The 12,960-nt window shown below is 31.5% G+C and overlaps 1 protein-coding gene across 2 annotated transcripts in view; it reads left to right on the top strand.

Annotated features, from left to right (window-relative positions):
* The window catches only part of Dpy19l2 (dpy-19 like 2), an 80,234-nt gene that overhangs the window by 44,220 nt on the left and 23,054 nt on the right, over positions 1-12,960 (top strand). For both annotated transcript variants that reach the window (XM_076863918.2, XM_077110695.1), the window contains exons 13-16: positions 5,439-5,519; positions 7,672-7,773; positions 9,008-9,079; positions 10,299-10,345. In XM_076863918.2, coding sequence (XP_076720033.2) covers positions 5,439-5,519; positions 7,672-7,773; positions 9,008-9,079; positions 10,299-10,345 — 302 coding nt within the window. The remainder of the gene's footprint in view (positions 1-5,438; positions 5,520-7,671; positions 7,774-9,007; positions 9,080-10,298; positions 10,346-12,960) is intronic.

Raw genomic sequence — 12,960 nt, 5'->3', positions numbered from 1 at the left:
CAGAAAGAAAAAATATATAGTGTTTGATTAAAGCTAACAAAATATGACAATATTTACATGGTGAAACTTATGTTTAAATTTTTAAGGCATAAAGAATATCCCACTAAATAGAAAAATAAACCATGTTTATGCATAGACAAACTCCTTATAATCTCACTTCTTCCCAGGTAATGTTTAGATTCCAAGGAATTTCAATAAGATTGAGTTGCTGGTCACTTCTTAATGAATGATGCTGGAATAATTTGTTATTTATATAGGGAAAATTCACATTATGTACAAATACCATTGTGCCATCATAGCTGGTTTCAAGCTGGATCTTTTATCCCTTTGACCTACCTCCACAAGTCTTTGGATGCTTGCTTACATTCTGACTCAACAAGATGCACCAGGCTCATCTTGTATTTTTCTTGCCCCAACCCTAGAATCAATCCTGGTTCCTTTTAGTGGGGAAAGGTATTTAGAACTCAAGACCTGAGTGGTAGGAATTCTCATTAATACCAGTGTGGTTCTTGCTTCTAGGTCCTTTAGCTATGTACATGTATGTATGTGAATGTATACATTTGTGTGTACGTGAATGAATTCATGATTTTATAACCATACTTCCATTGCTAGTCCAGCATTATAAATAGGCAAAACCACAACAGGTCATCTCTTGAAACTCAGTGCAGTGGCAGAAGACAGTCTTGAGCCCAACATCTCTAGGAGGACCTTTACTAAGTAGCAGTCATCTGCTTTGGTAATTGTTTTCTTCCACCAGGACAGTGGCAAAGATGGAGCAGCAGCATTATCAGCACTGGGAGACAGAGAGAGAGGAAGGAATTCTCATAGTAGACACAGGGAAATTCTCTCCATCCCATGGGTCTGGTATCTACCATTTCTCACACTCTGGTGTCAGTGGACAGCTTCAGTGGCACCAGCAGGGATTGAACAGGAGCAATACTAACACTAGACCAGCCAAGAAAGAGCTCTTTGCACCCCACAAACCTGGTGTCTCCAACTCTCCACCTAATGGCAAGAGTGCTGGAGAGGTACGTTCTTCCCTATGGGCAGCATGAGTGAGGACTGAAATGAAGCCTACAAGGGCACCAGGTGAATTAAACCTCCAAGAATAGCACTGCAAAGATTCTGAAAACCATATTGGCATTGTAACAATAGTATACAAAAGAAGATTGGGACTTGCATGATAAACTTAAACAAGGTGACTATCTGCTCATATAGAATATTAAAATAGGACCCAAAGTCTCTAATGCAATACCCAGAATGAACCAGAAACAATAGAAAGCTACTTATTATAGCAAGAATAAGAAAAATAATAAGTTGAATGAGAGGGGACAACATAGGTCAACATTGAGATGAATAGAACAGTTTTTGAAATCTGTATATTATTTTTTACTAATTATTGTACATTTTTATGGTATTTCAATACATGCACATAATATGTACTGATAAAATCAAAGCAGTTGACATTTTAATCTCCTTATCTTTACATTGTGTTGGGAGCCTTCATCCTCTCTCATAGTTATCAACAAAATATATGATAGGTTATAGTGAATTGAAGTCACCCTCCAGTACCATAGAACACTAGAACTTATTCTATCCAGCTATTCCATTTCTGGGTATATATCCAAAGGAAATGGTATCAGCATATCACAGAGACACCTGCATGCTCATGTTTATTGCTGCACTATCCTCAATAGCATCTGTGCTATCAGTGGATGAATGGACAAAGCAAATGTGGTATGCATACACAATGGAATATTATACAGCCTATCTACAGCAAAATAGATGTAATTGGAGGACAACTATGTTCAGTGAAAGAAATCAGACCCAGAAAAGTCAAAACTGCTTGTTCTGTCTCATATGGATGTTAAAAAACAGTGGTTGAAACATAATAGTGATCACTAGAGGTGGGGAGCGGGAGGAAGAGAAAGGGAGGGAGTTTGGATAATGGATGTTGGGGATTATTTGATAAGGATTTTAAAGTAGTCATCATAAAAAAATACTTCATTGAGAAATTTTAAACACTCGAGAAACAAATGAAAAGATTAGAAACTATCACCAAAAAATAAAAACTTTCTTTTTTAAATGAAAGTCACAGCTGGGGAATTATAGACCTGAAAAATACAATAAAAATTTTAACAACTCAGTGAATAGGCTTGATAGCAGAGCAAACATGATAAGAGGCAATCAGTGCACTTGAAGATAAAGCAGTAAAAATTACCCAAGCTAAGTGGAAGAAAATGTCAGAACCTCAGGGATCTGTTAGGGGAGCAAAAAAGACCTAATATTTATATCATCAAAATTGAGGCAAAAATGGGAAAAGACAGGGACTGAAAAGTACTTGAAGAAGCAATGCTTGAAAACTTCCCAAATTTGGCAAAAGACAAACTTATACAATCAAGAAACTGAGCAAATCCCACATAGGATAAACCCAATGAAACTCACATCATGATACATCATTATTAAATTTCTGAAAACTTAACATAAAGAAAAATTCCTGAAGGCACAAGTAGAAAGAAATGGCACATTAGCTAAAGGGCAAACCCGTCTGAATTACAGTGGACTCACCTGAAACCATGGAAGCCAGGAGGTAGCACAGCATTTGTGAAGAGCTGATAGAAATGTCAACTAGTACTTATAGTTAAAGGTGTCCTTCCCCAGGAACAAAGCAGAAATGAAGACATTCTCAGATCAAGGAAAACAGAGAATTTGGTACTCACAGAGAAACTGTTGCAGAATGCTTAATTGAAATTGTTGAAACAGAAAGGAAATGATGAAAGAAAGAAACTTTGAAAATTAGTAAGAAATAAAGAACAACATATTCTCATATGTATAATATGATTTCTATTCATGAGAATTTCCTCTCATGCTTTCTTTTGGTTTATTTTGTTATTTCTTAATCTAGAATTCTTAGATAAGGATTTAGTGAATTTATTTTCACTCTTTCATTTTTATTGATAAAAGTTTTTGAGGTCGTGACTATTCTTCTGATCATTGCTTTAAGCAAGTCTCCCTGGACTTCATTTACCTGATACTCCTGTCACCCTTCTGTTTTTCACCTTTCTGAATCATTTTAGGATGTTTTCTCTTTTTAGCATGAGTTGGGTCTCACATTTGAAAATCTTTGTTGTAAATTTTCTCTGGGTTTTATTATATTTACTTTTTTCTCTATATGATTCTCCTTTGTTTTAAACTTTCTTGACTTGGTTAACTTCTGCAATTATTACTTCTGCAATTATTACTTCTGCAATTATTCCATACTATAAACCATTTTTCTTTGACTTTTATACTTGAAATTCAGATTGGTTATATATGGAGTCCTTGGTTCACAACTTCCTTGAGTTTCTTGAAATGCTGCTACACTGTTTCTTTGCTATGTATATTTCTGTAGGTGTGTGTGGTGATGGGGTACTGGAGTTTGAATCTAGAATCTAGAGGTATCCTACCCCTAAACTCCATCCCCAGACCTTTTTATTTTTTGAGACAGGTCTTGCTAATTTGCTGAAGCTGACCTTGAACATGGGATCTCCTTCCTCAGCTCCCAAGTAGCTGGATTACAGTCTTTCACAACTGTGCCTAGCTGTATGTTTCTTTTATTCAGTTTGATGCTAGCCAAAATCACTTGCCAGGAGGTTCAGAGGAATTTTTTAAAATAGATTTATTAGAATATGTCTTGAGTTAGTTTACATACAGATTCAGTTTTCCTAGTGCCCATTGCATCCTCTTCAAATGTACATTCAGGTTGTCTTATTTGTGGAAAGTTTTCTTGGATTATAATTTAAAACATTAGCTCTGTGATTCATTGTTTTTCCAGTCTTCCAGTTAAACAGCTTTCTCTGATCTTTTTTACTCTTTTCTGATCTCATTTTCATTCTTCGTGGTTGTTTTATAGCCTAAAAATGTTCTTCTTATTTTTTTGTTTGAATCTTTTAGTCATTTTAAAAAATAATAGGTATTCTCCTTTTCTTCCATTCCTCTTCTGTGTTTAATAAATTTTGTTTTTTCTCATTTATATTTTTAGTTTTAAAATTTATTATTTAAGCTGATTTTTAAATATTTATACTTTTGGAATACTTACCTGATTGTCTAAAGATATTTAATTCAGGTCTTATTTCTGCATAGTGTTTTGTTTTGTTTCTGCATTGTAAGCTTTGTGTTGTTTGGTGGTATGGATTTCATCAGCTAAAATATTTGACTCAAATTTTTCTTATCTTTTTTTAGAAGTTTTTTTTACAGACATATAGGCATCTTTTATCTAATTATTTTATAGACAGGATTGGTGTTTTCTAGTTCAAGTACAACTACTTCTATCAATATGGAATTTTTTTCAGTAAATATAACTTTTTTTTCTTCCCCTTTTCTCTGTTTCTTCCTCTCTCTCCTCTCTTATCTCCTTGCCCCCGCTTTGCCCTTCTCCCTCTCCCCCTCGTGATGGCAATCATGGCTGATTGTCTTTTTATTTTTGGTTGATTGTTCTGCTGAATATTAAATTTTCCCTTCCTACTTATATTTCCTTCAGCATATTTTTCCAAAGGGATTTTCTCCCTGCTTATCCTCCTTTCTATCCCAAAGGAATGCTTTTCTGAGACCTAAACCATTTACCCAATCAGTACCTGGCCTCAGTCTTCTAGGGCTTTTCTCTTTCCCAGGGTACTTGAGTTCAGTTCTGCCCCCTCACTTCCCTCTTTTCTTTTCTCTGTACGTTGTGGGTCCTCCCTCATTCTTGGCAAAGGCTTAGGTCAGGAATATGAGGTACAACTCTGCTGTATTTGTTATTTACTTTTCCATTTATGGGTAGTTTGAAGATCATACTGTTGTTTTCTGCATTTGCCATTGTATTATTCTACTTGCTGTTTGGTATGTGGAGAGATTTGGATTTAGGCTGTTACAATTCCTCTCACTACCCTGAGTCTGTTTTCAATCAATGCTGGATAAAAACTTAAACAACTGTAATAATAAGATTCAGGAGCCGCCTTGTCTGTTTTAGTACACAGATCTCTTCTGAAAATGAAAACTTCAGTGTTCAAATTTCAAATTTTAGACTTTTTTTCTTGAAGAGAGACTCATGTATTCCTAGAGTGAGAAAAGAGCTTAATGTTTTGAAAAATGCATTTTCAGCTGAGTAATAATATTTGGAAATAAATACATAACCACTGTCTTTTCTTAACAAAATTGGAAAGAAATACCTTTTTATAATTTCCTTTAGATTTAGGATATATAGTGCTCGATTATTGTTGTGTATTTTACAGCAATGTCATCAATTTTAATTCTTTGCTGTTAAAATTTTCTAAAGGGGCATCTTTTTTATAGCTCACAATATATGTATTTTACTAATGTTCCTCACATGATTAAATCATTCTATGTCACATATAGGTATGATTGAACATTTTAATGAGTAATATGATATTTTTAATCTTGGGCTTCTGTTTATTTCCTAGCTAATTCAAGGTGGTATTTGGTGGTTTGGAACTGTCGTTTTGAAATTTCTGACCTCTAAAATCTTAGGTGTTTCAGACCATGTAAGTACTTTCTAATTAAAGCATTAAGTTTCTAAAAGCATGTAGCCGCATTAAAACCTTAAAACAATCTATTCTTTTCTCTTCATTTTACAGAGAATTCCATTTCTTTAAGGTTCCCAGACTATTTATTTGCAGATTTATTAATAAAGTCCTGCAGATAAATGGTTTTTGCATCAGCTAAGAAAAAAGTGTATCAGTGAATGCTAACTCAGTCTTCTAGGAAAGAAAAGATTACTAATAATTTGTTTAGTTATTTATAATATTTTAGGTAAAATACATATAGTCATTTAAATGTTTTTTCGTGTTTTATAGATTTTAACATTGCAGTCTACACTTGGCTTCAAAATACAGAACTAAATATCTCAATGGATAATTAAGGACTAAATTAAGATATGATTTGATATTTTTAATCTTTGGTTATATAAAGACAGAATGCTAAAAGTTCTCAGTCTTTCAACTTTTAAAAAATATATGTGGAGGGCCTGGGATTGTATGTAGCTCAGTGGTAGAGCACTTTCCTAGCATGTTTGAGGCACTGGGTTCTATCCTCGGCACCACATAAGAATAAATGATATAAAGGTATTGTGTCCATCTACAACTAAAAAATAAAAATAAAAAGGAATAAGTTTTTTAAAAATATATGTGGAGTCTTATCTCTTGTGTGCTATTTGTGTTTTTCAAAGCTAATATCTTAAGCAATGGCCCTTTTCTAGGCCTAAGTCCCTACTTAACTAGTTTATGGAATGGAAAACAATGCATAAAGTTACATTTGATTTATAGCACTTTCTGTTAAGAAATAATCATACATGATCATATCATTCCATAATGTATGAAATTCACCTTACTTAGTACTTTCCAATAAGGGCCCTCTCTAATATTGAAATTATGCTAATTGGAGCAAGTGATTAAGGCACTTCCTCTCTAAAAAGCCAACTACTGTTTCTATCCAATAAAACATGCATACATTTTGATGTTAAATAAAATTTCTAAGTGTAAACATTCATTTACTATTTATTGATGACTTTGAATGGTGATTTATTGGTTTTATTTGTTGTGCTGTTGTCTGATATATCTGACATACTCCCTTGTACCCTTCCTTTTTATTGTTATTAGCTTTTTAATAGATTATTTTATGATAAAGTTTATTTAGGCCTTCTAAGTTATTTATTTGTCAATTGAGATGGTCTTTGATTTTTGTTTCTTTTTGTCACCCAACTCTTTACAAGAAACACATGTGTCCTCCCTTAGTAGTCCTCAATGAGGACTTGAAAAACTTGAAATTCTAGTGGTTTGATTAACTTCTTTTTAGTCACCAGGATAAACTCAGAATTGGAAAAAGAAAGAGCAATTCTAAATTTGTTTTGGTACTGGTAGATAGGAGGAAGAGTGAATGAACATGAAACACTCATAATTATCAACTTGGTATAAACAATTTCTGTCCCTATCAAATAATTTGAATTAGGGTTTTAGTGCCAAATATTTTTCTTTTTCTGGTCTTCTAAGAATTCAGTGCAAAAATAATTGTCTCACCAACTGTAGACAATAAATCATTAGTAGATAATAGGAGCTCCACAGTGGGATTGTGTGTGGCATATAATTTTAATGCCTTAAGAGCAAGTAACTAAATTTAGATTGTTCTGATTCTTATGAGGAATAGCTTTCATATTTAATGACTCAACTGTATGTTTAAAAAAAATGTGAAGAAATACCAAACATAATGAGCATCTGAGGCTTTGTGAAAGTAACAGTGCACAGAAGGTTTGTCTATGATTTTATAGTGTGTGGTGAAAGGTGAAATGAAATCTTTGGGGTGAAATTAACCTTTTAAATAATAAATTATCTGACTATAAAATCTCATGATTTTGAACTGCATAGTCGTTTCTTCCCAACAAGGGCTGATTTTAGCTTTATCATGTTCTCTGCTTATTTTTCTCTGACCTCTTTCTCATTTTTTTTCACTTGATATTTCTCTTTATTTTCAGTTTATCTTGATAAGTCAGCATATAGTACATTTGATTTACTGCATTTTAGATACAACTATGTATCTTGGATTTATCTGCTCTGTAGACTTCATGACTCTTAGATCAAATTAATTATTATTGACTATAATTATTTGTGTAATTTTAATTCATTTTACTTTATTTTTTTCCAGATTCGCCTGAGTGACCTTATAGCAGCCAGAATCTTAGGGTATACAGATTTTGATACCTTAGTATATACCTGTGCTCCTGAATTTGACTTTATGGAAAAAGCGGTATGAACATTTCTTTATTTTTTACCTCTTTAGTTTTTCCTTTAATCCGAAATTCCAAATTTTTACACAAAAAATGCCCAACTTACTTACTATATCATTCTAACTATAACTTTGTTAACCATGTGACCTGTAAAATCAATAACTAACAGTCCCTATCTTAAGTTAAAAATACTGCAAATATTATGAAACTTTTTAACATGTTATTGTCAAAAAGGTATATTATTAATAAGTTAATAAATGTATAAAATTTATTATAAGTTTTAGAAATTCAAGTATTATCTTTTAAAAGTGCTCAAGTTATATAAAGTTCATCGTATTATCCTTTAAAAAAGCTCAAATTGTTAAGCTTTAAAATATTTGCCTTCTCATAGAATCATGAAAAATCAGAGCAGGAAAGGATCTTAGTAACTGTGTAATATAATTCTTTCTTTTACAGATGCAGAAAGAAAAGCTTGTGAGTTCTAATTGCATCCTAGAACTCGCAATTTATTGTTCTTTCCTCTCTCTGAGGCTTAATTTTTTTCTTCAAAGACAATTAAGAAATTGTCACTGGATCAGTCCTTGTCTAATAATTAGTGGTCAATGTAATAATGAAATTTTACATTATTTTCTTTTCCGTCCAGCCAGTCATATATTCATTGAAAAATGGTTATTGACCACTAAGTATCTGTGAGGAAGTTTGCTGTGGGAATACAGAGGAAAATGAACTTTCTCTTGCTTTCAAGAAATACATAATTTAGTTACACAACAAATCACTCCACATCACAAGAACAGGTCATGAGAATATCTACCTGATGTGCTGTTTCTGCTTTCATTCATATTTTTAGTAATTACTTTGGCTAGTTTTCCTCCTTGTTAGCTCCAGTTTCACTAATGAAAGTAACAGAACTTTGCAGTATAGGAAATGATAACATGTGGCCTAGGCATCAGTAGACTCACATGTTAATACTTAATATTATTAAATAAGGAAAAAAATCAAAAGAAAGGACAATATTATAGAACTAACTTAGGTTTAAGAGTTTTTAATTAATTTTTTGAACACTTAGTATTAACTATTTTTATAATTTTCATTCTTGCATTGGAATGTGACAGCTGATAAATATATGTATTCTGCTAATTACAATGATATTTTACCTTTAAGAAATATCCTCATTGCATTCAGTTTGACATAGATTTTTACTAACAATGTAAATTTGAATAAATAACTATTTTTGAATAATTTGCTATATTTCAGACTCCACTGAGATACACAAAGACATTATTGCTTCCAGTTGTTTTGGTGATTACTTATTATATCTTTAAAAAGGTATTTTTTAAATTTTTTTTACTTGTTTTTGGGTTCAAGATAAAAATTATGATAGATTAATGCTAATTTCTCAGAATTTCTTCCTATTTTTAGAATTATTTTTTCTCTTTCTAATAATTTTTATTCAGGTCTTACTATATATAGTATTATACTTTTGTTGTAGAAAGACACATTATTAAAGAAATTTTATTCTTTCAAAAGATTTTATCAATCTCTTACTATATATGAAGACCTATATTAACATTGTAGGTATGTTGGACAAATAAAACACACCCACTTCTGTCTTGAATAGTCCTGTGGAGTGAAAAGTGGCAAAAATTAATCATATTAAAAAATAATCATATTAAAAGTTAAAGAATTATTAATTGTAACATGTGCTATGAAATCAAAGTGCAGCTTTAGTATCTTCCAAATATAAAGCATATTAAAAGAAATCTTGAGACACACAGGGAAAATTTGTATCATCATTTCAAAATCTCTTTCTACATGTTCACTGTTTTCACAGCAGAGGAAAATAATATCATAATAAAGAAATAAATCTTTAAAATACCACTGGCAGATGTTTTTGGTCTGGGAGTGGTTTATTTAAGAGCCTATTTAATGACAGTAAATTCCTAGGGTTATGTATCTATTTAGCAATTTTGAACCATGTTTATTTACCAATTGTCTTGCTACAAGTCATGTATTTATTTTAGATTTTAAAGCAATAACATGATTTCTCTACCACAATACTATTTATGGTCCTGTTGAAAGTCAAATTGCACACCTTCTCTAAGGAATTTCCACATCCACATTTCTCATTCCTCTGTTTCACATAGACTATAAAGTTGGTGGGAAAGAAAAATAGGAATATAGATATGTAGAGAAAGTGATTGTTTGATTTATTCCTAATTTGCTAGGGAGGCCAGGATAAAATAGTCTCTGAAAATACATGGAAGAATATTAGAAACTAGTTATCCACATTATAAAAGTTAGAATTTTGGAGCTGAAGTGGAACTTAAGATTTATTCTAAAACATTTTTTTCTAATAAAATCAGAAGTTATAATTTTAAAAAGTTATTTGCCTAGGGCAGAGCTGGGACTAAACTATTCCTGAGAACCCACTTTAATGTTCAAAAACACTTCTTTCTAGTTTAGGATGTTTATATTAACTAATTAGAGCACTTGAAATGTTACAGTGTTCCTTAGAAAAATCTCATTGATTTGATTCTATTCACAGGCTTATCGAGATGTTTTATGTGTCTTATCTACAAACACTTATCTAAGGTAATTATATCATAGTTGTTTTTAAAACATATCAGGTTAAATATGAAATATATTACTGAAATGTTAATTTTTCAGATGAATGTACATTAAACATTATGGTTAAGAGATATAGGAACTATGGCTGGGGTTGTAGCTCAGTGGTAGAGCACTTGCCTAGAGTGTATAAGGCACTGGATTTGATTCTCAGCACCACATATAAATAAATGAATAAAATAAAGGTCCATTAACATCTAAAACCATATATATGTAAAAGAAAGGAGAGAGATAGGAACCAAATTTAGATGTTTCTTTTTTAAAAAAACAAGACTGTTCTTATGGATTTCTTTTATGAATTCAAATTTGTTTTGGAGATATTTATACTTGTGAACTAGTTCAAAGTTTAAATTGATTCAATTTTAATATATCACTAGAATTTAAAGTAATAAACCTGAATTAAATTCAAAAGTTAATTTGGTCAGGCTTATTTCTTTTTAACTTTTAAAAAAAGTACAATTGTTTTTCTGAATATTAATGAAATGTTTTTATAAACTTATTGTTAAAACTGTTTGTTGTATTACATTTTTAGTGATTTTAGTGAAATTACTAGAATATAAGGCCTAACCAGATGCCAAAAAAAAAATAACATGTCTCAGATGTCACACAGATAAATTGCTTCAGGATACAGAAAGTGCATTTTGAACCTTCTGAGGGAAATGTTTCTTGACTTACATTTTGTATCTGTAGTTGTATCATTTTATTTTTAGTTGTGACTTTTATTTTTCAGAAGTTTTAGATTTATTAAAAAATTGTGACGATATCACAGAGCGTTTCTATGAATCTCTTGCCCATGCTGAGTTTTTAATTAGCAGTTTTGTGTGGTTGCCAGAAGACCTAATTAAGACATTTGTTGAAATCATTTCAAAATAAAGGTGATAATAGACCGACTCAACCATTCTAGACAGATGGAGGCTGTGGAAATGTTTCTTGACATTCAAAAACAGTGTATTGAAACTGATAACTACTCATATAAGGAATTCATGAGGGAAGTTGGGATGTTTAATTGGATAAAAGATTGAAGGTACATGACTACTGTCTTCAGGTGTTTGAGAGTGTAGAATGTAGAAGAAGACAGGCTCATGAGTCAGTGAGTGGAAGATGCCTAATTCAGAAAAAGCAAGTCTCTTTTCATTGGTTATATACCGGAAATGACAGCCTTTGTGCATACAGGCAGAGCAGTCCTTTAAATCGCAAATGTAATACATGCTTATAGCATATTGGAAAAACAGTATATCAAAAAAAGAGGAAATATTCCCTCTCTTAGATCTACTTCACAGATATTGTAAACAGCTTCATATTTATCATTCTAGAAAACATATGTGGAAATATAAATTTTAAAAATTAGAATCATAATATTCTTATTATTTTGCAGCTTGTTACTTTTATTTAACAGTGTGTCATGGGCTTCTGCCTAAATATTTCGTACATTTCATAGTACTTTTGACATTTATTGTTACCATCATGGGTGACCACCACATGTTTTGTTATTGCTGTATCTATGAATATTTAAATTTTATTTTTTTGTCATAATGTACAATGTTATGAGTAATAAACATTCTTGTATATTTGCCTTTTCACACTTTTGCTATTTCTGTACCTTACTGAATTTAAAATAGGTCTGCTAGATCATAACTATAAGCATTTTATAATTTAATATATACTGAGAATTATAATGATGAACATGCTCATTTCCCTGCATCTCCATGAACACCAATGGTATCACAACTTGTCATTTTTTTTCTAATAGATTAAAAACAGGAACACATCTCCTTCTCATTCCACTTGATTACAAAATAGCTTAAGAATTCAGATACACATTTCTGCAGAGATAACATGGAAATGGCCAAAAGCCATATTCTGTGAATTTGACTACTTTAGATACTTCATATAAGTATATTGAAATATTGAAACTTTATGAAACTGGCTTGTTTCATTTAGCGTAATGACCCCAGGGTTCATTCACACTGTCACATATTACAAAATTTTATTTTTTTAAAGTATGGATAATATTCCATTGTAATATTTATCTGTTTATATGTCAAAGGATATGAAGTTGTTTGCACATCTTGACTATTGTGAATAGTGCTGCACTACACTTAGGAGTGTTAATATTGCTTTGAGATCTCAATTTCAAATCTTTTGGATAAATATTCACACATGTGAATACTGGATTTTATGGCAGTCCCATTTTTAATTTTTTTTATAAACTTCTGTATCGTTTAACCATAGGAGCTAAATAACGTTTGACTTCCTATGGTAATATGCAAGGATTCTTTTTCTGCATATCATTGCCAACACTTGTTGCTGTTATTTCTTTTATCACAGCTATCTTGGACATATGTAAGGGATAAATCATTATGATTTCAATTTGCATCATTTGGCCCTTCCTTGTCACCTTTGGAGAAATATCTATTCAAGTTCTTAGTCCATAGCCTGTATTGTAATTGAATTGTTTTTTTCTTCTTCCTCCTCCTCCTCCTCTTATTCTTATTTTGTTGCTATTGAGTTACAGGAATTCCTTATATATTTTGGAGAGTAATCCTTTATCAGATAAATGTTTAGCAATTTTTTTATTCTGT

Source organism: Callospermophilus lateralis, chromosome 1 (assembly GCF_048772815.1).
Source record: "Callospermophilus lateralis isolate mCalLat2 chromosome 1, mCalLat2.hap1, whole genome shotgun sequence".
In the NCBI taxonomy this organism is placed as follows: Eukaryota; Metazoa; Chordata; class Mammalia; order Rodentia; family Sciuridae; genus Callospermophilus; species Callospermophilus lateralis.
This window is presented reverse-complemented; position numbering and strand designations above follow the sequence as displayed.